Raw genomic sequence first — 26595 nt, forward strand, 5'->3', positions numbered from 1 at the left:
GGAACTCCACGGCTCCCTCTCTAGGCTCAATTATCTATTCATCCCGCACAGAGATCTTTTCAGAATACTTTCGGCAGAATTACTTCCCCGGGAATCTCAGATCACTCACCCCTGATGGTGGAATCACTCCTACAAGGTACGGCCCCACCTAGAACGTGGAGGTTGAACAGTTACTATCTGAACTGCCCAGAATTGGTGGAACGCCTCACAGAGGTCTCCACCGAGTACTTTGAGATTAACGATACAGGCGAAAACGACCCGGTGGGGATCTGGGAGGCTTACAAGACAGTGTTACGGGGGGAAATTATCTCCTGGACGGCGAGTAGGAGGAGGGAGAGGCTCCGGAAAATAAACGATGTCGAAGCCGAGGTAACCCATCGGGAAAATGCATACACCCTCGATCCAACCCCCCAGACCCACATATCCCTTTAACGAGTCACCGAACACCTCCGCAATCTCATGCTGAATAACGCCAAGCAGGCCCATTGGGAATCCAGAGCCAGGATATATGAGCTGGGAGACAAGGCGGGGAGAATGCTGGCGTGGTTAGAGAGGAGGGATGAGGGACAGCGCTGCGTTCGGGTAATCATCACCCCGCAGAGGTGAGAGATGCCGATCGGACGCTGAGATAGCGGAGGCATTCGCCCAATTTTAGGCTGCGCTGTATCGGGCCCCATCGGTGTCGCTTGACCCAACCCTTCTTGATGACATAGCAATTCCTACCCTCTCGGAACAACAGCGAGAGCTGATGGATGCCGACATCTCCGAAGCTGAAATAGCAGATGCACTGGCACAATTGCAACCGGGGAAAACTCCGGGCCCCAATGGGTTCCCGGCCGAAATCTGGCAGAAACTAGGGAGTAGTAAAATAGCCCCCCCCCCTGCATCGGATGCTGCTGACAGCCCGGGAACAAGGTTCCCTTCCACAAGACCTGTGCAAGGCCACCATTGTGGTCATCCCCAAACCGGATAAACCACAGGAGAAAAGTGCCTCATATAGGCCAATCTCGTTAATTAACGGGGAAGCAAAGGTCCTAGCTAAACTTCTGGCCAACCGGCTCCAGCAGGTAGTCAACACCTTGATACATCCAGATCAATGTGGCTTCATGCCACATAAATCAACCCGAATGAATCTGCGCCGACTCCATCTGGTGCTAGACCGTGCCCCTATTCTGGACACCCCATTAGCCCTTTTAGCAATTGATTTTGAAAAGGCATTCGATTCAATCAGATGGGATAGCCTCTGGGAAATCATGGACCGTATGGGGTTTGGAGAGGGCTTTCTGGGATGGGTAAAATTGCTTTATACAAACATCCAAGCAGAGGTCAGGGTGAACGGGTGGACCTCCCGATCATTTCCCCTGGGCAGAGGCACAAGACAGGGGTGCCCCCTGTCCCCCTTCCTCTTTGCCCTCACGATTGAACCGCTGGCTTTGTGGCTTCGCCAGTGCAGGAAGTGGACGGGTTTCAGATGGCCCGAGGGGCATGAGGATCGTACTTCCCTGTATGCCGATGACCTCCTGTTGTACCTGGCCGACCCGGTTAGGACCTGTCCCATAGTGACGCAGATGCTTGTTGGCTACGGGGAATTTAGCGGACTGCGAATCAACTGGAAGAAGTCAATACTCTTCCCGGTGAAGGGAGGGGAGCAGGCCAGCCCACCGAGCTGCCCGTTTCGGATTGAAAGGCAGGGCTTCAAATACTTGGGAATTTGAGTTACCACTGATCTAACCAAATATGCGATGTATAACCTCCAACCGATCATAGAAAGGTTTGTTAACAACGTTCATCACTGGAAGCTCCTTCCTCTGACTCTCATGGGGAGAGCCACGCTTTTTAAGATGATGGCACTCCCTAGATTCCTTTACGTCCTGCAGAATGCCCCACTTATGATCCCTACCTCTGAATTTACCTGAGTAGACACCCTTCTCAGGGTACTTATCTGGGGGGGGGGGCAGTCACGTATTGCGTTGAGCACTTTGCAGAGATCGGTCTGAGAGGGTGGGATAGGGGTACCCCGCCTCCAGACCTACTACTGGGCCTCACAGCTCGCGGTGGTCAACGACATGATCCCCGGGGACCGGGCACTGCCCCACATCAGGGCCGAATTGGATGCGATACAGGGCTTTGACCCGCTACAGATATTATATCAATCACCACAACGGCCCCCTCGGCAGACACCTACGACCCACATCACCAACACTTGGCGACAGGCACATGTGTTTCTTGGGTGGGGAAATAAGATAACCGCAGCGCAGCCCCTATGGCAAAATGGTAACCTGAGGGAAATTGAGAAACTTGAACCATGGCCAAGCTGGGTAAGAGCGGGAATTTTGAGGGTGGAGGATACCCTGAGGGACAGGAAACTAGCTTTGTTCGAGGACATGCAGTGTAAATTCCAGCTGCCTACCAAAGAACCATATCACTTTATGCAGTTGTCCCATGCCCTGAGAGTTCATATATCTCCAGAGGGCACGATCCCTGACTACACACCGATAGAGCGAAATATGTTCCCCGCCTGCATCCCCATAAAATGCACATCCATCCTTTACAACGCCATTACATCCTTTGCTACCCCCGAGCTATCGAGATTAAAGGCTAATTGGGAGAGAAATGTAGTGGAGATAGATCCAGAGGACTGGATCCAGGTTCTTATGCATCCACGGGAGGTGGCTATCTCCTCTTGGCTCAGGCTAGTGCAACTCAAAGTCCTGCATAGAATATACTACCCTAGAACTACTTTATATATATACCCTAGAACTACTTTATATGGCTGGAAGAGGGCTACGAACTCGAACTCTCTCCAATGTGGCGAAGAGGAGGGTACCTTCTTCCACACTCTGTGGCTATGCCCCCGGATCCGTACCTTTTGAAATGCTTGCTGTGCAAAGCTCTCCAGGGTGCTCACTTGCGCCATTAAACTGAACCCGAGGGTCCTGATCCTCGGTGTGCCGGACCCGTCTGACTTTAATAAATGGGACATGCTGCTACTGAATACTGCGACGGCCCTAATGAAGCATAACATCGCGCAAAAATGGGGAGAGCCAGACCCCCCCGACACTGGAACAGTGGATCTTGGATATGGACTCATGTGCTATGATGGAACACCGAATCTATGGCACAAGAGGCACCCAGCCAAAGCAGTTAAAATATGGGGGAAATGGGACGAGTCTGGGCCCTGAGGCCAAGGTCAGCGATGCTTACTGCACGTACAGATGGAGAGTGGAACTCTTGGTGTTTTGTAACGCAAATGATATTCTGTTGATTTAAGATGTGGACGCTGTCCTGAAGTGCTTTTGTTCTGCTGCTTTGTTTGTGGTTTTTGTTCTTTTGTTCTGTGGCTGTCTTGTTTCAGTCATGAAAAACAATAAAATGTTTTATAAAAAAAATGAGTTTAACCAAAATGAATGCACGTGCGCTTGACCCCCCCCCACCCCACTCCAGCTTTTTCTATTTTATTTTTTATTGGATATTCATAAGGCGCTTAGACAGCAAGACAGTGTTTCAAAGCGCCACAAGGCATAAGGTAAGGGAGCAAGGGAGCAGATAAACAATGAAATTGACAATGAGTATGAAAGCAAAGCGGTCCTACTAGGCCTTGTAACATTCAGAGCGTGTAAGTGTGAAGAAAGAAAAAGGACATAAAGGGAGATGGGGTGGGGGTAAGTGCTATTAGGGTCCCAAGTGGCCGAGGTGCCCGTTGGAGAGGCAACCGGTAAGTGCATGGGCAGGGGCATCCCATGCGAGGGAGGTCTACCACCCAAAGGTAAGTGCAGAGCAGAGGCGGCCACCCGACAGGCGGGTGTGGGCCCAAAGGGAAGTGCAGGGGGGTGCTATGGGCGAATGGGCAGAATGCCAGGGCCCTATTGGACTCATGAGGGACAAAGCCACAAATTTCAGTGACAGAGGGGATGGGTAGCATGGGAGGGGAGAGGGAAGGAGCAGGAGAAAAGCAAGGTCTTGAGTTGTTTGCGGAGCCTGAGGTGGTCTGGTTCCAGAAGGAGATAGAGAGGGAGGCTATTCCATACTAGGGAGCCAGCTGAGGAGAGAGATCTGCCCGCTGCTCTCTGCTTGGAGAAGTGTTTGATCAGCAGAGAGTTGGAGCTCTAAGATCAGAGGGATCTGAAGGGAGAGTTTTTAGTGAGAGAGAGTTGCAAGTAGCGAGGTCCCAGGCCCCAGACAGCCTTGTTGATGATGCAAAGGGTCTTCAATTTGATCTTTGAAACAACCAGGAGCCAGTGGACAGATTTTAGAGCTAGATAGATCCAGTCTCAGGGCTTGAAGTCAAGGATAAGTCTTGCAGCCCTATTCTGGATTAGTAGGAGAGGACGGAGCGAAGAAAGAGGCTGATTGAGGAAGAGGCTGTTACAGTAGTGTAGCCTGGAGAGGACCAGAGCTCTAGAGACATTGAGCTTCTGGAGGAAGGTGAGGAAAGGGAGAATTCCCTATAGGAGGTGAAGTTGAAAGGGTATAACGTTCTTTCATCAATGGGTGCAATTTTTTATGAGTACATTTTGCCAAAAAAACTCTTTGAAATATATAAGGGCGAGGGGGTTGGAAAAATATATATAAGGGGTGGGGGTGCTTGTGAATAGGTAAAAAACAATATGGTATAGGAGGTTCGGGGGGAACCCCCCAAAAATAAAAAAATAAAACAATTTCGATTTGTTTTTCGGTAAAACGTAGGAGCAGCTGGGAAGGGTGGTCAGTGAGGAAGGAGGACAACCAATCCAGTGCCCAGTCTGAGACCAAGAGTATCGTGCAGCCGCTTTATGAGGATAGAATGGTTTACCGTGTCAAAGGCGGAAGAGAGGTCAAGGAGAATGAGAACAGCATGAGAGTTAGGGTCAACACTTGTGAGCCGTTCTTCACGGGTGTTCGGGAGAGCAGTTTCTGTGCCTCTGGATGCTCGGGATCCAGATTGATGGTCATGCAAACAGCCAATGAGCTCAGTGTGTTGGGTCAGTTGGGGGATGACTAACTTCTCCAGGAGTTTCCAAAGGAAGGGTTTAGTAGAGATATGACGGTAGTTGGCCAGACAGGAGGGGCCGGCTGAAGGTCTTTCAGGAGGGGATGCACAAGGGAGTGCTTGACAGAAGAGGGGAAAGAGTCAGATGCTAGGGAGTGGTTGAAGAAATTAGCAAGAGCCGGAGCGAGGGCGGAAATGTTATCCTTAATGGTTCTGGAAGAGTAGGGAGACACCTGTTTGGATGAGACCTTCATAGAGCAGACTACTCTGGAGATCTCATATGTTGTGGTAGGTGAGAAGGTGGAGAGAGTGGGAGGGGTGAAAAAGCAGCCAGCCGTGGCAGGAGGACAGAGAGAGGGATGGAGGAGGGGGAAGAGAAGAGAGAAGTCAGAACGTCCTGAGTATTAGAGGTGAAATGGGTGGCCAATGCAGGACAGAGGGCCTGAGAAGGAAGAGGTGGAGTGGAGACTACAGATGGTTTGGCTAGTTCCTTGCAGATTGTGAAGAGTTCAGCCGTGTTGTAAGATACTCCAGAGATACTAGCCTGGATATAAGCTCTCTTCTTAGGGCGGATAGAGAGGCGGTATTACCTTTGGAGCAGATGGCAGGCCAGTTTGTCAGCGGAGGAGGTCGAGGTCTGCCACGTCTGTTCAGTAATTCTGCACTTGCGTTTCAAAGCAACTAGGTATACAATCAAGAAGTCTAAAGAGCCAGCTCAGCCACCCCTGGCAATTACTCTTTGATTTATTGTCGGGATGCTGTGTTAAACTCCTGCATTTTTTATTTTTTTATCTTTGATGTATCAATTTTATGACTTTTACTGTCGAAATAAAGCCTATGAATGACTGATATGGGGCGGTAGGCGCTGGCTGAAGAGAAGTACATTGGGTGGACGCTGGGCCATGACAGTGCCATTGTGATAGACATAAATGATGCACTTAGAGGATGAGAAGTATGCCAAGAGTACTTTCCATCTAGTGCCGCCGTTAATTAGTCTCTAAGGTCCTTAACCGAACAGTTACAGCCCATTTTAGGGACAAGTTCAAGTTATCAAGAGAGCTTAGTTAATTTAGGACAACCTTTGATAGAAAGTATGCCATTATTAATACACCTGGAAAACTACAGCCACACCTTACCTTCAGAAATCATTCTGCTGATCGAGGGCTGATTACCAGGGCTAGGTTCGATTCTTTTTATTGCAGGCAGAGTCGTGCTACATTGCATGGGCTCTGTTGTCTTTTCTTAAGAGAGCGACTAAGGTTAGGAAAAAGTATTTGGTATAGTGTTTAGCTTGTCCTGTATATGATGAATTTATACTTTTAATGACTGCTTGTGTATTTTATAATGTTTAATCTTTTATGCATGTTAATGTAAAGTGATGTATTATGATGTACGTTTAAATTTGTTCTTTGATGGCAATTAGCCCAATAACGATTTTCTGATGATGATAATGTTTTACCCCTATCCATAGTGCGCTGCACGCCCCATTTCTCACGGAAGCTTGTTTCATGTTATGCCCTTGTGCCTAGTGTGTTGCACGTCTCATTTCTCACGGAAGCTTGTTTCATGTTATGCCCTTGTGCATAGTGTGCTGCATGCCTCCTTATTCATGGAAGCCCGTTTCATGTTATGCCCTTGTGCATAGTGTTCTTCACGCCGCGTTTCTCATGGAAGCCTGTTTCATGTTATGCCCTTGTGCATAGTGTGGTGCACGCCTCGTTTCCCACAGAAGCCTGTTTCATGTTATGCCCTTGTGCATAGTGTGCTGCATGCCTTGTTTCTCACGGAAGCCCATTTCATGTTATGCCTTAGTGCATAGTGTGCTGCACGCCTCGTTTCTCATGGAAGCCTGTTTCATGTTATGCCCTTGTGCACAGTGTGGTGCACGCCTCATTTCTCGCGGAAGCCCGTTTCATGTTATGCCCTTGTGCATAGTGTGCTGCACGCCACGTTTCTCACGGAAGCTTGTTTCATGTTATGCCCTTGTGCCTAGTGTGTTGCACGTCTCATTTCTCACGGAAGCTTGTTTCATGTTATGCCCTTGTGCATAGTGTGCTGCATGCCTCCTTATTCGTGGAAGCCCATTTCATGTTATGCCTTAGTGCATAGTGTGCTGCACGCCTCGTTTCTCATGGAAACCTGTTTCATGTTATGCCCTTGTGCATAGTGTGGTGCACGCCTCGTTTCTCGCGGAAGCCCATTTCATGTTATGCCCTTGTGCATAGTGTGCTTCACAGCGCGTTTCTTACGGAAGCCTGTTTCAGTTATGCCGTTGTGCATTGAGTAGGACCGTGCCTGTTGTAGTCCTAGGCCTTCGGAAAGTCATCAATTGGAAGTGCCATTGGCCCATTGCCCATATACATGGGCTTTGGTGTAGGCGAGCTTCATTTCCCTATATTTGTGCAGGCTTGTGAGTGGCTTGCATATTGTCTTCTGTGTGCTTTTTGCCTGGATTTGTGTAGGCAGTGTTAGTGTTTTTCAGTGTTGGCAAAGACATTATTTGCATCATAATAGTCGAAATCGGCGCTTAGTTTGCATTTCCTCAATGGAGCATATTATGGACAGGTTTTCTACAGTCATTCCAGGTCCCCCCCAACCACACTATAAGGATAATGTAGCCACCTAACTGTTTCTGCTGTGCGTCTTCGATTGTAGTGGGAATGAGTTTCTATGAAACATTTTAGATCCGGACAGAATTATACATTAATCCCACGTTTTGCCTCTGATAAGTAGCAGGGATGGACCACATGTGACAATGGGCTACGAAATATCAGGAGGGGATGCGCCCCCTCTGATAAGTAGCAGGGATGGCCCACATGTGGGAATGGGCTACGAAATATCAGGAGGGGATGCGCCCCCTCTGATAAGTAGCAGGGATGGCCCACATGTGGGAATGGGCTACGAAATACCAGGAGGGGATGCGCCCCCTCTGATAAGTAGCAGGGATGGCCCACATGTGGGAATGGGCTACGAAATACCAGGAGGGGATGCGCCCCCTCTGATAAGTAGCAGGGATGGCCCACATGTGGGAATGGGCTACGAAATACCAGGAGGGGATGCGCCCCCTCTGATAAGTAGCAGGGATGGCCCACATGTGGGAATGGGCTACGAAATACCAGGAGGGGATGCGCCCCCTCTGAGAAGTAGCAGGGATGGCCCAGGAGGGGATGCGCCCCCTCTGATAAGTAGCAGGGATGGCCCACATGTGGGAATGGGCTACGAAATACCAGGAGGGGATGCGCCCCCTCTGATAAGTAGCAGGGATGGCCCACATGTGGGAATGGGCTACGAAATACCAGGAGGGGATACGCGCCCCCTCTGATAAGTAGCAGGGATGGCCCACATGTGGGAATGGGCTACGAAATATCAGGAGGGGATGCGCCCCCTCTGATAAGTAGCAGGGATGGCCCACATGTGGGAATGGGCTACGAAATACCAGGAGGGGATACGCGCCCCCTCTGATAAGTAGCAGGGATGGCCCACATGTGGGAATGGGCTACGAAATATCAGGAGGGGATGCGCCCCCTCTGATAAGTAGCAGGGATGGCCCACATGTGGCAATGGGCTACGAAATACCAGGAGGGGATACGCGCCCCCTCTGATAAGTAGCAGGGATGGCCCACATGTGGGAATGGGCTACGAAATACCAGGAGGGGATACGCGCCCCCTCTGATAAGTAGCAGGGATGGCCCACATGTGGGAATGGGCTACGAAATATCAGGAGGAGATGCGCCCCCTCTGATAAGTAGCAGGGATGGCCCACATGTGGGAATGGGCTACGAAATATCAGGAGGGGATGCGCCCCCTCTGATAAGTAGCAGGGATGGGCCACATGTGGGAATGGGCTACGAAATACCAGGAGGGGATGCGCCCCCTCTGAGAAGTAGCAGGGATGGCCCAGGAGGGGATGCGCCCCCTCTGATAAGTAGCAGGGATGGCCCACATGTGGGAATGGGCTACGAAATACCAGGAGGGGATGCGCCCCCTCTGATAAGTAGCAGGGATGGCCCACATGTGGGAATGGGCTACGAAATACCAGGAGGGGATACGCGCCCCCTCTGATAAGTAGCAGGGATGGCCCACATGTGGGAATGGGCTACGAAATATCAGGAGGGGATGTGCCCCCTCTGATAAGTAGCAGGGATGGCCCACATGTGGGAATGGGCTACGAAATACCAGGAGGGGATACGCGCCCCCTCTGATAAGTAGCAGGGATGGCCCACATGTGGGAATGGGCTACGAAATACCAGGAAGGGATACGCCCCCTCTGATAAGTAGCAGGGATGGCCCACATGTGGGAATGGGCTACGAAATATCAGGAGGGGATACGCCCCCTCTGATAAGTAGCAGGGATGGGCCACATGTGGGAATGGGCTACGAAATACCAGGAGGGGATGCGCGGCAGTGAGGGGCCTTGGGACAGGGATGAACCTTGTGGCAGGGATGGATCTTTCGGCGGGGATGGGACCCCGAATGGTGATGGTTATGAGGGCGTGGATGGACCTTGGTAGGGATGGGACTTTCACAGGGCTGGTCCTTGAGTGTGAAGTGGGGATTTCCTTGAGTGATGTTTTCCTAATGTTACATTTGGCTGGGAAGAACAGTGAAGCAGAGGGGGGGGGGGGGGGGGGGGGGGGGTGTGTGTGTGTGTGTGTGTGTGTGTGTGTGTGTGTGTGTGTGTGTGTGTGTGTGTGTGTGTGTGTGTGTGTGTGTGTGTGTGTGTGTGTGTGTGTGTGTGTGTGTGTGTGTGTGTGTGTGTGTGTGTGTGTGTGTGTGTGTGTGTGTGTGTGTGTGTGTGTGTGTGTGTGTGTGTGTGTGTGTGTGTGTGTGTGTGTGTGTGTGTGTGTGTGTGTGTGTGTGTGTGTGTGTGTGTGTGTGTGTGTGTGTGTGTGTGTGTGTGTGTGTGTGTGTGTGTGTGTGTGTGTGTGTGTGTGTGTGTGTGTGTGGTGATGTCATAACTAGCTGATTATATTAGGATTAAGGCACCAGGTTAATTATATTTCTTTTCCTGACATTTCCATCTGTGTTCTTCCATATTTATTGTGTTGCTCTTTTATCTGCATTTATCCACATTTATTGTGTGTCCACTAAATATGTGCAACTAGGATTTCGGATTGGTTAGGATGCCACTACCATTGAATGATAAGATGATTCCGAACCGCAAATAATATGAACATTATGCTACACTTGGTGTTGTTAGGTTATTAGGTGCACATGTCTCCATGTAGAAAGGTGTCGCTGGTATTATATGGATCTAATCTACTCCAATACTGCCTTCTAAATCTTGTGTTCTGCAAAATAATGGTTAGCTGTGTCGTCTTATCGCACACTAACACTGTGTCATTGTTATCACACAGAATTAACTAAAGAAACATTGGCCAAGGAAATGCCTGATGAACGGAGCTGCAACTTGTCCAAAGGGCCAAAGCTACCCGATTGGAAAACGGAATCGCAGGAAGAAGAAGATCCATGCAGGGCATGTCTGTGGCCCGACCAAAGGCCGTCCCCGGTAAATGAAGATCCCATTCTATATCCCATGCACTCATTCAAGCCATGTGGTAGCACAGTACTGTGAAAGAGGATCCAACTGTGCTCCAATGAAAGAGTTTATTCTCAAGTAATGGGACACACAGGCATTATCTACTCTGTGAGAGTAGCTGAAGATCCTCATTTATAAGAGCAAACCATAACAGCTGTGTTTACCAGTACCATCAGAGGCAAGTGCTCAGTACATGGTTAGACTCATTGTTCCCGATGTGCCAATGTTATGTGCATTCGTCCTTCTTACTGAAACCTCACCGGAACCATAGTTTTTACTCCCACAGATGGGAGGGCATTATGCTAACCCTTTTGCAGACTGTGATAGCAATTGGAGATATAACCTTAGAGGAAAGTAAAAACCTGTCCTCACCATCATATTTTTCCTCACACACAGTGCTGCTAACTTCAGTGTTTACCACACCAACATGGGTGGCAGTAGGAACGCAGAGGATAGCAAGCCCAAACAAATGGAGGGCACTAGAGAGGCTTTAGGACAAAAAACCCAAACCGCTATTGACCGCGCAGCATTCATCACAAGCAGCTGCCTGGATTCAGTTTAGAGAGCACACAAGTCATATTACCAAGGTCTTTTTATTAGGTAGTGAAGTCCCCAAGAAGTTCTTCCAGAAACCTTCTGACTCACCTTATCAACTGTTCTCTTTAAGAAGGGCTAATTACATGAAAGCATGTACCCATCACCTCCCTCATGAAATCTCCAAAGGCTTATCTAACGGTATTAACAAAAGTTACTGGCTCTCATTATTAGCTTTGGTGGTATACCGCCGGTAATTCTGGTGGGATACCACCAAATGGTATAACGGTTACCGGGACACTTGATCTACCGGAATTACTGGGAGATTACAGGTGCCAGTAAGTGTATGTAATTCACCATTCCATGGAGTCCTTAGGAATTGCCGGTATTACCGGCAATAGTAATACTGCCATTTTTTGGTGGTGGGGTACCGGAATTCCCGGCCGCTCGGGGCTGCAGGTAAATCCTACCACCCCATCACCAAACTTGTAGTTTAGCGGTCTGGGTAAAATGGCGGCAACGGAATAACCGCCATTTTTTTCCTGCACAGCCAAACCTGGAATGATGCCCAGACTCTCTGGTCTTCCATGCACGGCTAATACACTAGAAGCAGTAATCACCTCCCCAATGCCCACTCCCGATAATCTACATAGCGTGCTCTGTCAATACCTCTGCCCATCCATGGATCCAGAACTATTTTCAAGAGCACTAGGGAAGAAATACCTCAGACCAGGCCTCATGCTACTCATGTGCTCTGATACCATTCCACCTGTTCACTGCCTCTGATGCAGAAACAAATGACGTCTGCATGCAGTCCCTCCGTCCGGCAATAGCGATTGGAGGCACTGGCCTGACCGGTTTCGCCAGCTTAACGGCTTAATACATTCACCAGCTGCAGATGTAATTGTTCCTGTTATATTCTATGCAGATCATTTGCAGGATCGGCCCTATTGCCATTTGGATTAAACATATGTATGTTCCCACTGGCATGCATGCTATGTAGTTATCAGATTTGATCATTTGGATCTATGAAATTTATTTTACTGAATGGCAATTTCGCTGATTTTTTGTGCCAACTTTACTGCTTTTTTACCGGTGAAAGCAGGATGGCACCTGCCAAACTCCCACTTACACCCAAAACTACCCTTCTATATACCTGACCCAAACTTACCATCTATATTTTTCCAGCAAAACAATATTTGTAAAAATAATTCATAAAAAATGCGATTCGACAAAATTGGGTAATACTGATACCTTGTGCTTGCCGATGACACTATTCCAGCAGAGCCCAGTTGGACATCAACAGATAACAGCATCCATCCACCACATCCAGTTGACTGCATGAACACCATCTCTGCCTTCTGCCTTGGAGCATGTACTGTGCACCTCATGAATATATTGTACTCGGTCCTGAGTGCGGTTCCAGTGAGCCCTTCTCCTACCTTTCTCACGGGCATCAACCGTGGGCACTTACATGTGTGTCAGGTCTGTAAACTGAGGGTCACTTTCCACGGTATGCCCTCATTCCCCACAGGCAACTCCTATGGGGCGTCCATCTACTCCTATATCTGTCTAGCGAGACTCCTGAAATGGGATACCAGGAAATCCCTATAAGACCCTAAAAAACTCCCCTCTGCTCAATCTTCAGCCTTCACCCTCATTTTCCTGGCCTTGCATCCACTATCCTCATCCCAGTGAAATGCTCCATCAACTTTCGACACTCTCTGACTGATTCGCAAAGCTGTTCATTCCCTCACCCTATGTTTTCTCTCCAGAGTCCACCCTCGACTACTGGCCAATGACCTAAGTACACTTCCAAAAGGTTGCAAGATGCTCCTCGGCCCAGATGCCAGCATCTTAGGGGAAGGCCTTGTCAATACACACCTGCATGGAAACTGGCTTCATGAAGTGCAGATGTGTTTTGGAATGTTTACCCGTTCTGTTCTGTCCCTTGACCCTAGTAGACAGAGCTTTGCTCCCAACGCCCACTGATTGTTCTTATTCCTCCCACTGAGAACTGTACAATACAGATATGAACCTACAAACACATTCTGACAGACTATCCTGCGAAATCTATGTAATTATCCTAGCATACATAATCAGTGGATGTATAAAGAGAAGAGTATAGCAAGACAACGTAGGTATACCTGTGAGAGTTATACACAATGCAAACGTAGCTGGATACAACAGATTGTTACAAGGAAAAATAGGAGAATACAGAGAGTGTAGGACCAGGAGATCAAGTTGGGAAGCAGGTAGAAGTACTATCAGGGTTTTAACTCGCTTCGCTCGGGTCCTTACCTATGGGCCCCGGGGCATTACCTGAGTCGGTAATGCCCCCGACGCTCGGGTTCTATTGCTTAATTAGTACCTGGCTAGGGACAATACGATTTTATCAAACAATCTGATTGGCCCTTGACAGGCCGTTGCCCGGCCGAAAAAGATTCACCTGCTGTGTGCCCAAGCTCCGCGTCCCATGGAGTTCCCTCCCTTTCTATGGAAGGCCGCCATGGAAAGGGAGAAGGGACTAAGTGCAGTCCCTTTTCCATGCTCTACAGCGGCCATTTTGTTCAGTTTATTATTTTTCAATGTTTGTAATGGCCGCCATGAAAAGGGAGAAGGGTCTACGTGTAGTACCTTTTCCCCAATCCCTGGTGGCCATTTATTTTGCTTTTATTCTTCGAGTTGAGAAACGAACGCAAACTTGTGTCACAACTTAAAAAAAAATGTATTAGTACCCTGGTATGATGTGCTGGGGTACTTGTAGCGATAGAACCCTCAGAGGGGGGCATTACTCGTCAGGTAATGATCCCAGGGCTACGTTAAAGCCCTGTCTTTGCTCAGGCTTGTAACTATCTCCCCAGGGGCATTACCCGGCCAGTAATGCCCCTCCCCCGACCTCGGGTTCTATTACCTAAATATTATGTTCTTTGGGAAGAGTCTTTAGTTCTCAGCTGAAGTGCGTTAGAGATGAGGCCATCCTGTTGTGTGTCTGTAAGAGCTTCAGGGTTCTGGGTGTGTAGCAGGAGAAGGCCTGTCTCCTGTTTATTATTCCTTATTGCTGCTGTTAGATTCTAGCCTGGCGTTGTTGCAGCTCCTGGTGCTGTGGTGACACCCATATGTTTTCAGCCGGGTGCTGTGGGAGGCAACTTTCTGTGTTTTAGCCTTATAGGTGAAGTAGGCATGTTCAAAGTGATGCAGGCTTTGAGGGTTTGCCATGGTTAGAAACTACAAATGTTGGGAGTGATGTGCAGATGGTGTTCCTGCTGTCCGAGCCCAAGGTCAGTGTCCTTCTAAAGCTCACCTATTTCAGCCACCTTTAAGCAGGGAACCCCCAGGAAGCAATACTGAAGAGGTTGCATATGTATTAAGGTGAAAGAATGGAGACAGTGTAGGAGGAAACTGCGCTCCGGACAGATTTCCCCGCTTCCCAATGATGAGCAGTATGTATGCTCTTGAACGTCTTGTGTTGGCGCCCAATGAGGGTAGGCGGAGGGGGCGGATTCAATATTCAGACAAAGTGCTGAATCTGGGGACAAAGGAAATAGTCATTAAACGTTTATCCTGCATGGAATTTTGAGAGTAAAGTTGTTGTATTGGTTGTTACAATATTGTAAATGTACAATTTAACTAATATTTATTTTGTATATGTATTGAATTTCTAAAATCTCAATCTCATTACCACTCAGATTTACAAGCACTCACGATGATTACCACTTGTGCTTCCCTTTCAGTTAAGGGTAGGAAGAAGGAATAGGTGGGAAGCCTTTATAAAATAATAGATTCATGTTTCTCATTTTAAACTACTTAAGGAAATGGCTTGTTCCGCCTCTCCCGGCGTTTTGTTCTGTACACTCCATTAGTGTATGCTATGTCCTGAGCTGCTGCACTGCGTGAGCACCGGACAGGATGTATTTCTTTGTTAGTCGTTTATTTATTGGTGTACGTTGCCAAAATCATTTGCCTCAAAGTGTGGGGGTTAGAAATAAGGGGTCAGTGTATGATCACAGCTAGTTCAGGAGGCCACATTCCGATTCCTGACCAAAGGAAGGTAAACAGAAGCAAAGAGTCGTGGGTAGGTAATGGGTGAGTGCACTACGCGATTAGGGGACCTTCACAGCTCAGCCAGAACTTCCAGAAGACGACATTCCAGTTCCTGACGACATTCCAGTTCCGGCGACAGAAGGAGGAGTGTCAGTTAGGGGACATACGCAGCGAAACCAGAGGGCCGCATTCTGGTTCCTGACTAAAGTGAGGGCGATAGAAGAAAGAAGTGGGTAAATAGGAGCAGAGTATGGGTTGGGGACGCTCACAACAAAGTCAGAAGGCGCCAGTCCAGTTCCTGACTAAAGAGAGGGAGCTAGGAAGAGGAGTGGGTAGATAGAAGAAGAGTCGGCTAGGGAACAGTCACAGCTAAACCAGTGGGCCACAACGCATTTCCTGTCTAAAGAGAGGGAGATAGAAGTAGGAGTAGTTAGGTAGTAGTGCTGGTTAGGTGCCATTCACAGCTAAAGGGGAGAGCCACATTCTGATTCCTAAAGGGAGGGCAATAGGAGAAAGTGAACATGGGTAGATAGAAGGAGAGTGAGGGTTGGGAGACTTTCGCAGGTCGACCAGAAGACTGCATTCCAGTTCCTGACTAAAGAGAGGGAGATAGAAGTATGAGTGGTAAGGTAGGAGTAGTGCTGGTTTGGCTCCATTCACAGCTAAACAAGAGAGGCACATCCTGATTCCTAATGGAGGGCAATAGGATACAGTAGAAGAGTGTAGATAGGAGGAGAGTGATGATTGGGAGACTTTCGCAGCTCGGCCAGAAGACTGCATTCCAGTTTCTTGCTAAAGAGAGGGAGATAGAAGTAGGAGTAGTTAGGTAGTAGTGCTGGTTAGGTGCCATTCACAGCTAAAGAGGAGAGCCACATTCTGATTCCTAAAAGGATGGCAATAGGAGAAAGTAGAGTGGGTAGAAAGGAGGAGAGTGAAGATTGGGAGACTTTCGCAGCTCTGCCAGAAGACTGCATTCCAGTTCCTGACTAAAGAGAGGGAGATAGAAGTATGAGTAGTAAGGTAGGAGTAGTGCTAGTTTGGCTCCATTTACAGCTAAACAAGGGAGCCACATTCTGATTCCTAAAGGGAGGGCAATAGGAGAAAGTAGAAGAGGGTAGCTAGAAGGAGAGTGAGGGTTGGGAGACTTTCACAGCTCAGCCAGAAGACTGCATTCCAGTTCCTGGCTAAAGAGAGGGAAATAGAAGTAGATTCCACCAAGATGTGCTGACAGATTGTCCCCATTATGCACCCCTTGACAGGGGATGTCTGGGATCATGAACATGGTGGTCAGTGATTGTGATGGCCACATGTTATGTGTGGTTCTGGTACTTAGGACTTCTGTAGATGTCTGTGATGCCTCCCGTGAGGTTTTCAGTGTGTACAGGCCATGAGCCCCAATCAGATGTCAGATTAGGTGAAGAATCTTTTCAATACATGGTGAAGACATAAGACCTACAGAAAATGCTCCTGCATTAGCAAGTTGCGAATTCTTTGCCACTATACTTGCCAAAGGTAATTTACTAGTTACAGGAGGAAGCGATTCAAACAGCCAACACTCAACAGAGAACCAGGGATAGGTTAGTGGAAGCGAAGAGACCAGTGATGCCAATCCTGGGACCCGTTTAAGAGAGGAAAACCTTAACCTGATAAATCTAACCTCTGCATCAATTGTTGCTGGGTCGAGAGTGACATTGCCTCGCCCAGCGGATAAGAGAAAATCAAGACCCAGCCCGCGCCCGGAGGTAATGGCGCTAACATGTGGGAAACCCTGGCATATAGTCATGTTTAGACTTGACCAGCGGAGGGAAGAGACGATGGCTGCTAAACCTAGGACAGCTTTAACCCGATGGCGAGAAAGAGTCACCAGCCCGTAGTACCTCTCTGATCTGTTCCCCAAAGAAGAGAAGGCTTATGAATACCCAGCGTGGACCGTATACACCACAGGTGAAGTAGACTGGGCATTCCAGCTTCCTGTGATAGTTCAGGGAAGACCGGCAAAAGCTTTCCTGGCCTGAGGGAGCAGGAAGACAGTCATTAGGTCAGATTTCATAGCCCAAGAGGAACTCACCCTGGACCTCTGCCCAGAATCATCTGCGCTTACAGGGATGCATATCTATATACCCAAGCCAAAGTAGGAATTCAAGTGTTGGAGCAGAAAATATCAGTCTTCATGAATGTAATGCCCAGCCTACCCGAAGGAGCCCTGTTTGAGACAAATTACCCTCTTTTCAACAAGTGCCTTAAAGCTCTCCAGACACAAGCAGGAAAGAAACAAATTAACATGACATTTCTCTCTGAATATTCCCAGGTTATTAGAGAGCCAGAGGGGGGGGGCGGGAATTCAGAAGAAGGGGTGGAGGTATGTGACAAGGTCAAAGGTTTGAAACTGTCAGGGAGACAATGGGGGCCTCACAGCCTTAGGCAGGAGGCCTACCAAGATTTTTACTACAGCCAGTTCTGGGATGAGGGGGTTTGGAGGGCCCATTCTCTGCCCCTCCACATATGTCGTGTTGAATGCATATTGCGCCACTGTCACTCCCACCATTAATTGCAGCTCCAATTCTGGCCCAAGTTCTTTTTGTCTCATTTCAGAAATACAAAGACCAGCGAGCCCTGCCACTGCCAGAGACTGCTGTGACCTGAAGACAGAAATCAGCAGTGTTCCGCAAAGTCTCCCACGCAACCGCATCAACTGAGCCGCTTGCCGCGCTGCACCAAATACACGTACTGCGGAGTGTGAAGGAGGCTGAGTTGAAGAATCCCACCAGCATCCTGGTCCAAACTTGAATTCAGATGTTCCATGGCCATGAGAGCATGGCCTAAAGGGGCTTAATAACATGTTCAAAGTCGAAGCCCACCCCAGACAGAAAGAGTAGACTTACATAGGTTCATTGGGTCAGGTGGGGAGCCAGACCAAGCAATGGGAGGGGAAGGTTAGGGACAGGAAGGGAGAGTTAGAAAAGACTGGCCCACGAAGAGCAGAGTGAGTGGTGTTCAGGTGAGCTCATGAGGTGGAGATGTCGACTAAGAGACAAAGTGGTGCTGAGCGTTGAGGAGATTTTGGGGGAGGTCATTACATATGAGGTGTTGGTGGTGAGAGAGATTGGTACCAGATCATGAAAGTGAGGCTGCGAGTGAGGGCTTAGTGGGTTGAGTGAAAGGGACTAGGTGTAGAGGGGGGGTGAATGATAGGGGAGTGATTGAGAGGAGAGAGTGAGAGTGAGAGGAGAGAGTGAGAGGAGAGTGGGGAGAAGGGAGAAGATAGAGGGGATAGGAGAAATGAGAGAGGAGAGAGGGAAGAAGAGTGAGAAAGGGAGGGGAGAGTGTGAGTGAGAGGAGAGAAGGGAGAGAAGAGAGGGCAAAGGAGAAAGGTGACGAGCAGGAGAAGGGGGACTAGAAGTGAGAAGCAAGGAGAGAAGAGAGTGTGTGAACATCGGAGGGACAGATAAACAGAACTGGTGGAGATAGAAAAGGAGGAGTAGAGAAGGAGGTGGGAGAACGACAGGAGTAGAAGCAGAGTGTAGCATAAGACAAGGAACATCAGGAAAAAGAAGGAGAGAGAGCACGTGGAGAGACAGAGAGAGAGAGGAGACTGGCATTTGTGAATGGACAATAATGGAACACCCAATATCGCACAGTCTGGTCTAGAGTAGTGTTAGGACAGGGAGCCCTTAAAAAAGTGTTATTCAAACTTCTTATGCTGCGTCCCCTTGAGTAACAATATGGCTGCCAATCCTCCTTGAGAAGCAAATATTGTTCCTGCCGCCCTGCTACCAGATGTTCCTGCCGCCCTGCTACCAGATGTTCCTGCCGCCCTGCTACCAGATCTGCTTATATTTTCTATTAAAGGCAGCCAGTGTACTCTCTTTATAAACAGACTCGCTCCCACTTGTCATCCTTCGGATCCCTCTGTAGGGGCAGTCCCACAGTTTGAAGACCACTGACTTAGAAGAACCCCAGTGGGAGATAGATAGATACGGATTCAAGCAGTAAGCCCTCACCACAGTCAGTCATTAGAAAGCAGGGGATACCTACCACTAGCTCCCGCTGTGCGGTCAGGGATACCTGGCCTAGGACGGGGAATCCCAGGAGTAGACGAGAAAGTGGCACCCATTGGTGTGCTCCAATACCTCATGTATTAAAAGTCAGTCTGAACACCTTTTTAAGATTTACAATAAAAAAAATCTCTGGAACCACACTTAGGAGTCTGGGAATTTGCAAGGCCATCTGTGACACCAGGCGGGACTCTCATGCAAATGAAATCCTTGGATTGTGGAAAAAACTATAGAAACATCAAATGCTTTGTATATGTCTCATTTCCTTATTAATTTTTCCAGAGTTTCCTAATCTGCTTCCGTTGATGCATTTCTTATGACTAAATATATCAATCATTTAAAACTGTGATGAGCCGGAGCAATAAAATGGTGGGGTGTAATTGCTCTTAGCAAGAAGGTTGCCATGTCCCCCTTGAGGCGTAAATGTAATGTGCTTGGTGCTTTGAAGTTGGCACGATACAAAAAAATGAATACCCTACCCATGCCATTAATTACTGTGTGCCAATTACTTTTCGATCCTCTGGGATCGATGTCATTAAAAGCCTATAATTCCACGTACTTCTCAGAAACTCTTATTTTCTCTTTTGAAACGGTCCCAAACTCAGTCTCTGGGATACTTCAAAGCTGGTGCAGGCTGGTCAGTGTCCTGGATCGGTGGTTAGAGGCGTTGCTGGGGGTGGAGGGGCTGAGGAGGCTATAGCCCTGTGTCTTTTGGTTGTAGCCCAGATAGAAGCTCAGGGGCCACAACCAAAAGGCTGTCCTGACATTAACGTAGCCCCGGATCGTTTCCAGACCTAGCACCGCCCCTCGCGGCCGCTCAACAGCCTACGGTGGGCCCACGTTGTCAGCCAGTAGCAGCCAGTTCGAGGACTGCAGAAACGGGTTCTTTGGCAAATGTTAATGAATTAAGTAGTTTGCTGAGAAATGTCACAAATTTCACATCCAGACCATAGATCGGCATAAACTTAACTTCGACCACGTACATTATGAAAAAGCATTGTTTTCCTCAACGGAAAAAGGATGTGTGAAATATATTTGGATTATTTTGTGAGATCCCTAGGATCGAATAACCTACAAAGTCTCGCCGAGGAACTGAGGACTCTGAGGGCACTTGCACTCAATGAGGACATGCATTAAACCTGCTAAAAAACAAGCGCTAGAAATCTTGTATTTGTCAATAGAAATACTCATGGATGGTGACCCACGCATTCTTGGAAGTACCAGTGTTTGCAGCAATACAAATGCACCTGAAAACAACAAAAAAATAATTTTCGAACTTTCTAGATCATTCTGGAGGGTGCCTCACTGTATAGTGGAGGAAGTAAGCAGCATTTGGATTTCCTGCGAGTGAAGTTCCCTCTATCTAGTGTGCGCAAACAGCTTATTTTTAAAACCAAATCATTAAACGGCCTATATTTATATTTTGGTTTTAAACTGCAAATTTGCCAATAACTTGCAGGGAAAACTGGGTGTTATTCTAGAGTGAATGTAATATCAGAACGGCACTGATCTGCATGAGCACTATGAGAACTATGAGTGAATCTCTGGCATCCCTCTAAAAAACAGTCTTTCTTTTCTTTCAGTGCCCGATCCCAGGTCAAGAAGGAATGCTTTCCATGGCGAAGGGATTGCAGGGAGGACAGGTACTTGTCATTGGTTTCAAAATATATGTTTCTTGAATTGAATGTCATCACCCTTAATAGATGCAGGGCAAGAGTGGGGGTCATTACAGTTTGGTGGTCCGGTAAAATTGCTGGTAGTTCTGGATCCGGCAATTTTACCGGACCGGCAAAACACCAGTTTGTCAGTGGGGGTCACGGATTTACCCCAAGCCAAGCACTGGAGGTAAATCACACCTCTACCGGCAAATAAATGCAGGAATTACCGTCATCGGCAATCCCCTCGATGGAGTCCAATTGAACTCCATGGAATGGCGATTTACCGGCGTTTCCGCCACCTGGAATATTCTGGTAATACCGGGATATCAGATGGCAGAAATGGTAAGGTCAGTTTGCCGGTATCCCGGCAGAATTACCAGCGGGATACCAGCAAACTCATATTCATCCCCCATAGCCTTTTTTGTTTTTTCTTCTGCATTTCAATAATTGCATATGTTTCTTTCATCAACTGGTCCTTCATATTTGTATTCATGTCCATCACAGCAGTTCCATTGCTAGTATTGTGAGCAGCTCCCTTGATTTCAACCTGACTTAGGGAGGCCATCTTTACAAAAAGTTTTCGCAGGGCGCTTTTGTCACGGCAGGGCATCAGAAGCGTTCTACCGTGCACGCTATTCCATACAGTGTCACTCACCAGGGGTGGACTGGCCCATAGGAAACTCTGGAGATTTCCTGGTTGTCCTCTGCACCGTGGGCCTCTCTTGTGTAGTATTTCCATAGGAAAAGGGTTGGTTCTTGCTGAAAATGCATAAAATGGGGCCACTTTGAACAGTATTTCCAGGGCCTCTTTTTTCTCCCAGTACGCTCCTGTCACTCACGCCCATCTTTTACGCTCTTTGGTTTTGTTTAGTAGCTTTAGTGGAAGATGGCATTTTAACACATACAGAGCACAAACACTAACACAACTATGGAACTATTATGCATTTAGGACACTGACCTGTTTGAGTTCTGTCCATGCCTTGTGGGATAAAAGACACAAAAATCACCCAATTTGCCTATCACAGCAATACAAGTAACTTCACAGTATGTTTATGTTTATTGAGTTTATATAGCGCTTTACACCAAAGCGCTCTACAGAATAACAACACATACATTAATGAATGAAGCATGATTTACAAACGTGAAACAAACCAGTGAAACAGTATCTAGAACAATTTATTCAGAGGAGGGAGGGGGAAGGAGGGAGGGGAAGAGGGGAGAGCCCCCAGGTGACCTCCTACGCATTATGGTGGTTACAGTATCCAATATGAAGTCAATGGGAAGAGGGGGAAGGGGAGAGGAGAAGGGAAGAGGGGGCAGGGTATGAGGGGGGAGAGAGGTGGGGAAGGAGAGTCAGGGGGGTGGAGAAGTAAAGGGCAATACAAGGAGCATCATCAGTCCTTGATACTGCGAGGCCCATGGGAAGTGACATTACAAGACGTTGCCATGAGAAAGTCGAGACACACATATCTTTGTGGGGCGACATATGAATAGTCACTATTATTATACATCCCATTTCTCATCACCCACCATTTGCACTTCTTAAGGGACATGAGTCCCTGCTAGTAGCCTCCTCCCTGCTATGTCTGCTGCCATCAATGCCTAGTTGTTCCAGTTATAATCGCTTTGTTGTCGCAGAGCAACCTATTAACATTGTTCACAGAGGCTTGTGAAAGGTGTTCCTGCTGCGTTCTTAAAGGCCTTAATGATGCCCAAAGGCGAAGTTGGGACTGTTCCCATCCCAAACAGGGTGTGTGCAGGACATGGGACACAACCTATACATTCGAGACAGTACCGCAAATTACAGGAAGTCTGCACACCCTCACCTGACTTTGTATTTGAATCCAGCCTCCACCATTGACGCTATGATGGTGGTAGCATTTTATGGGTAATTTTGTGTGCATTACTTTGATCCGTTACTTTCATTTTCCTTATATGCCCAAATGGGTACTTGTGGCTTTAGAGTTCCCTGATGACCTGATTACCTTTTTCTTGTTTTTGTGAATTCTGTGGTGTGACAGCATTACAGGGATTGTAGGTGCCTTTCCCCGGCTTACTACGTGTGAGAGAAAATAAAATAACCGATACAACCCCCTGTCGGGGAAGGAGGCACTGAGACCCGGCTGCAAGAGTTCAAAGGATGGTTTATTTCTCCAGCTAGGAAATAACCCAAAAAAACCCTCCTCTCTCATTACATCACGCTTGTATTTATATCAATTAAAGTAACTTTAACAAAAAAATGCTAAAATGGACCTGATTGGCCAGGCGGTGTGGTGCTGTAGGTGTGTGTGGCATCTCTTCCTTCTGGTTGGCTGAGTGGCTGACGAGATGATGGACGTCAAATATCTTGTGCTCCACGCAGGTCAGGGTCCGTCACTGTGGTCACTACCTAAGCTAATATGTTACACATTAAATAACAAATTATCTAAAACATTTTATACTACTTTTCACATTTCTACATAAGTCACACACAATGATTATTGTAAGTAGAATTGGGTCATGCGTGGCTTGTAATTGAAGGCCTTGACCCTTATTGTGCATGTAAAAAGAATCGGCTGTGTTTCGCATCTCTCCTAGGTTTCAAACTCATTATTACAAGTAAAAACATATATAGTAGTAAAAATGCTTAAGGTTAATAAGGAGTGTGTTGGGTGGGTTTCGCAACACAGCGAGGGTCTGGCACTTAAAAGAAATACCTTACTGGGAGCGTAGGGTCAGGAGGGCAAAAAATTGTTCTAAAATGGGGATGGATGGCTGGCACGTTTATGGGGATGAATCGAGCAGAAAGTGCTTAGCTCATTCTAGTTCACATGCTGGTTCTCAGGCGAGCAGTGATCTCAGAGGAAGAAAACTTTATCATATTGGTTGTTGTAACTTTCTCCGGCTTCTGTGTGAGAATGGAAGCGCAGAGCTTTCCTTCCCAGGGGGGTGCAAGGGTGGGGGCCAGCCAGCTGCCTGCGCACCTTGTGTGTGTGTGTGTGTCTCTGTCCTTGGCTGCTGCGGTGAAAGAGGAGCTGAACATTGCTGTACTATTGCAGTGAGGCCTGTTTACCCAAGATGGAGTCGAAATGGGGCACAAAAGATGGATGCCCTGTGCCCTGGGCTCAGTAGTCCCATCTATGTAGCGGCCAACCGTGGTTAACTTTACATAAGGGCGAGGGGCAATCCCACTACCGGAGGCACATGGTCCAAGCCTTGTACTGAGGAGTGTACGTCGCGAGGAGGCCTGAGGACCCCTCACTCCCATACAGGATGGCAGGTCCTTAAGGCGAAAGAAGCTGTGGTGTGCACTCTGATAAGGTGTCCTTCATTTCTTCGGCGTAATCTCCATCACAAGGCCACCTCTTCCCCTTCAGAACCCTGTTATTTCTCAATCCTGGAAAAATACACTGCACACTCTGATCTGTCTTAAGCATAACTGCACTGGTTCGCACCAGCCCTTTAAGATGAGTAGAATACCCTGGAACTGGATGGGGATGCAGATTTTATTCATACATCAATAATCAAGATGACTCAGGTAGCTTGGCAAAAGGGAATCAGTTTTACTATCAATTGTCTAAAACTGTGAGTACAACAAACATCAGCATTCGCTTGATCCTCTTACTCGACCTATTTTAGTAGAAACTGAGATTATATAATATAAAATCGTCATCAGTGACGTGTTGACCTACGTCACTACCTACATACAAAACCTATCGGAGAAAGTGATAAACTCTAAGTGAATATCTAAGTATCCATATCAGTATAGAACTGTGAAGGAGAGTGATAGGGTACTTAACATCAGGTGGGGCAACGCAACTAAACCCTCTCCTCAAAATGGCCACTATAAACGTCACTAAATACACAACGTTCCATCGGCTACACAAACTATAGGACCCTTAATTACGTGGTCCTCTAACATTGGTTGGATTCTAACCCCCGTCAGTACGTTTCCACCTACGTCTAGCAGCATGCAGACTGAACATCCAGGTGCTAGTGGGCATATCTAAACACTAGCTTCCCACCAATTAATATATCAGTCCATCATCACCTCAATGGTCCAGTGTCAATTAGTGCTTTGAAGTTTGGCTTTGAGTTTGTACTGTGCTCTGAGAATTTTAAGGAGTGTAGGCACAGACTGCCCTCGTGCGTAGGTGTGACCACCTCGATCGTCCAACTTCCTTCGACCACGTGACTTGACACCATGAAATCAAGCCTTTTCGTGTATTTAATATTATTTTCTAATAGTCCTCTGACGTCTTTTGTTTTGCTCAAGACTTCTGAGCATGAGTCTCTGTTCTTTCACATAATTTGTATCCAATGTCAGCCAATACCGGTTTGATAAGACCTTGGCTGCTTGGCTCATTCAACTCCTTCTGCTGAGATCTCATTTTGTAATTAAATTTGCTTTTAACTGCGACACACTGAAGTGAGACCTTCTTGTTAATGTTAAGCACTGCTTTATAATGCGTATTGGAAACATCCATCTTTTACTTGTCCATATGCATCTATACATATTGGCGCTTGCCGCAATCTATTTACTATAAAGCTTGAGGCTAGCTTTCAAGATTACTTTGCTGCTTGCATTTCTGTTGCATCTGTAAACATTTAAACTAGCTTAATATCTTTATTTGTTTCTGTGGCATAAGCTTCTTCTCCTTGATCCCAAGATGTCACTTTTCCTTGGTACCTTCTTGATGCCTTATAGACTATCTGCATTCTCTGGTCTCTGCATCTCTTCTGTGTGCGTCATCTCTCTCTCTGTGATGTCACCATTCATCTTTGCCCTAAATCTGCCTTGCTTCTTAAGGAATCTAATTTAAATGGCCATCATATTGTCTTGCATGCGGGTACAGTTTTCTCAATGGATACCTTGCTCCCAGATTCTCTTATGTACTGATATTCTTATCGGAACTGCACAGAGTCCACAGTCTGCTCTTCGTTGGTTCAACTGTTCCACATACGTCACATGCTTTGGTTCCCACTTTATAGGTAATAAGGGTGGGGCAGCTGGAGGGGGGGTACTTTGCTCCTCCTCTACATAACCTTGGAATGCGGATTGGCAGAATCAATAAGAGGGACCCCAGGATTCCTTGGTCAACAGCCCCGGCCCCCTATATTCTCTGGCAGAGGGGTCTTGGAGTGTACAGAGGCCGCCCAGGGGCACAGAGCGTGGCACAGTTGCTGAGTGCCAGAACTAGAGGAAGGAATGGCATGCACACATTGAGTTGATATCCTGGTCTGGTCTCGAGCAGGTGCCAGCCAAGCTATTTGTTTTAGAGGCGTGATGATATTATATGATATGGCATTTGTAACGCGCATATACACAAGTTTTTCAAGGCACGATGAGGCAAGGAAGGGGGAACAGAGGGAGGACAGAGACAACGATCTTACTAGGCCAAGTGACATTGAGATCGTGCAAGTGCAAGGGAGGAGGAGGGGAAAAGTGCCAGGGGAAAGAGGGGGCAGTGCTGTACCTGGGATCAAAACAATAACAAGTGAAGCCAGCAGGTGGCAGGTGCAAGAGTAAGTGCAGACACCAGGTGTCCAAAAGTGCAGGTAGGGGGAATATAGGGTTAGAGATACAGACCCAAGTGCAAGGGTTGCCTAGAGGCAGTGCGGGTATGCAACAGGGCAGACAGGGACCTGGGCCTGAAATCAGAGGGTAGCCAGTAGACCAGTGCAGTATTAGACAGGAAATCAGCAGGGGAGTGGAAGTGAGAAGGCAGAAGCAAAGAGGAAGGTCTTGAGGTGTTTCCGGAACCGGAGATGGTTCTCCTCAAGTATCAGAGAGGTAGGAAGGCTGTTCTAGAAGGA

General features: G+C 47.6%; 1 protein-coding gene across 2 annotated transcripts in view; it reads left to right on the top strand.

Annotated features, from left to right (window-relative positions):
* Positions 1-26595, top strand: part of SPMIP6 (sperm microtubule inner protein 6) — a 310448-nt gene that overhangs the window by 103201 nt on the left and 180652 nt on the right. For both annotated transcript variants that reach the window (XR_011280602.1, XM_069626836.1), the window contains exons 3-4: positions 10327-10478; positions 20725-20784. Coding sequence is in view for 1 of the 2 variants with exons in the window: in XM_069626836.1 (XP_069482937.1) it covers positions 10327-10478; positions 20725-20784 (212 nt within the window). In the remaining variant the exon portion in view is untranslated. The remainder of the gene's footprint in view (positions 1-10326; positions 10479-20724; positions 20785-26595) is intronic.

The sequence above is a fragment of the Ambystoma mexicanum genome, chromosome 6p (assembly GCF_040938575.1).
Source record: "Ambystoma mexicanum isolate Mex_15411 chromosome 6p, UKY_AmexF1_1, whole genome shotgun sequence".
NCBI classification, from domain to species: Eukaryota; Metazoa; Chordata; class Amphibia; order Caudata; family Ambystomatidae; genus Ambystoma; species Ambystoma mexicanum.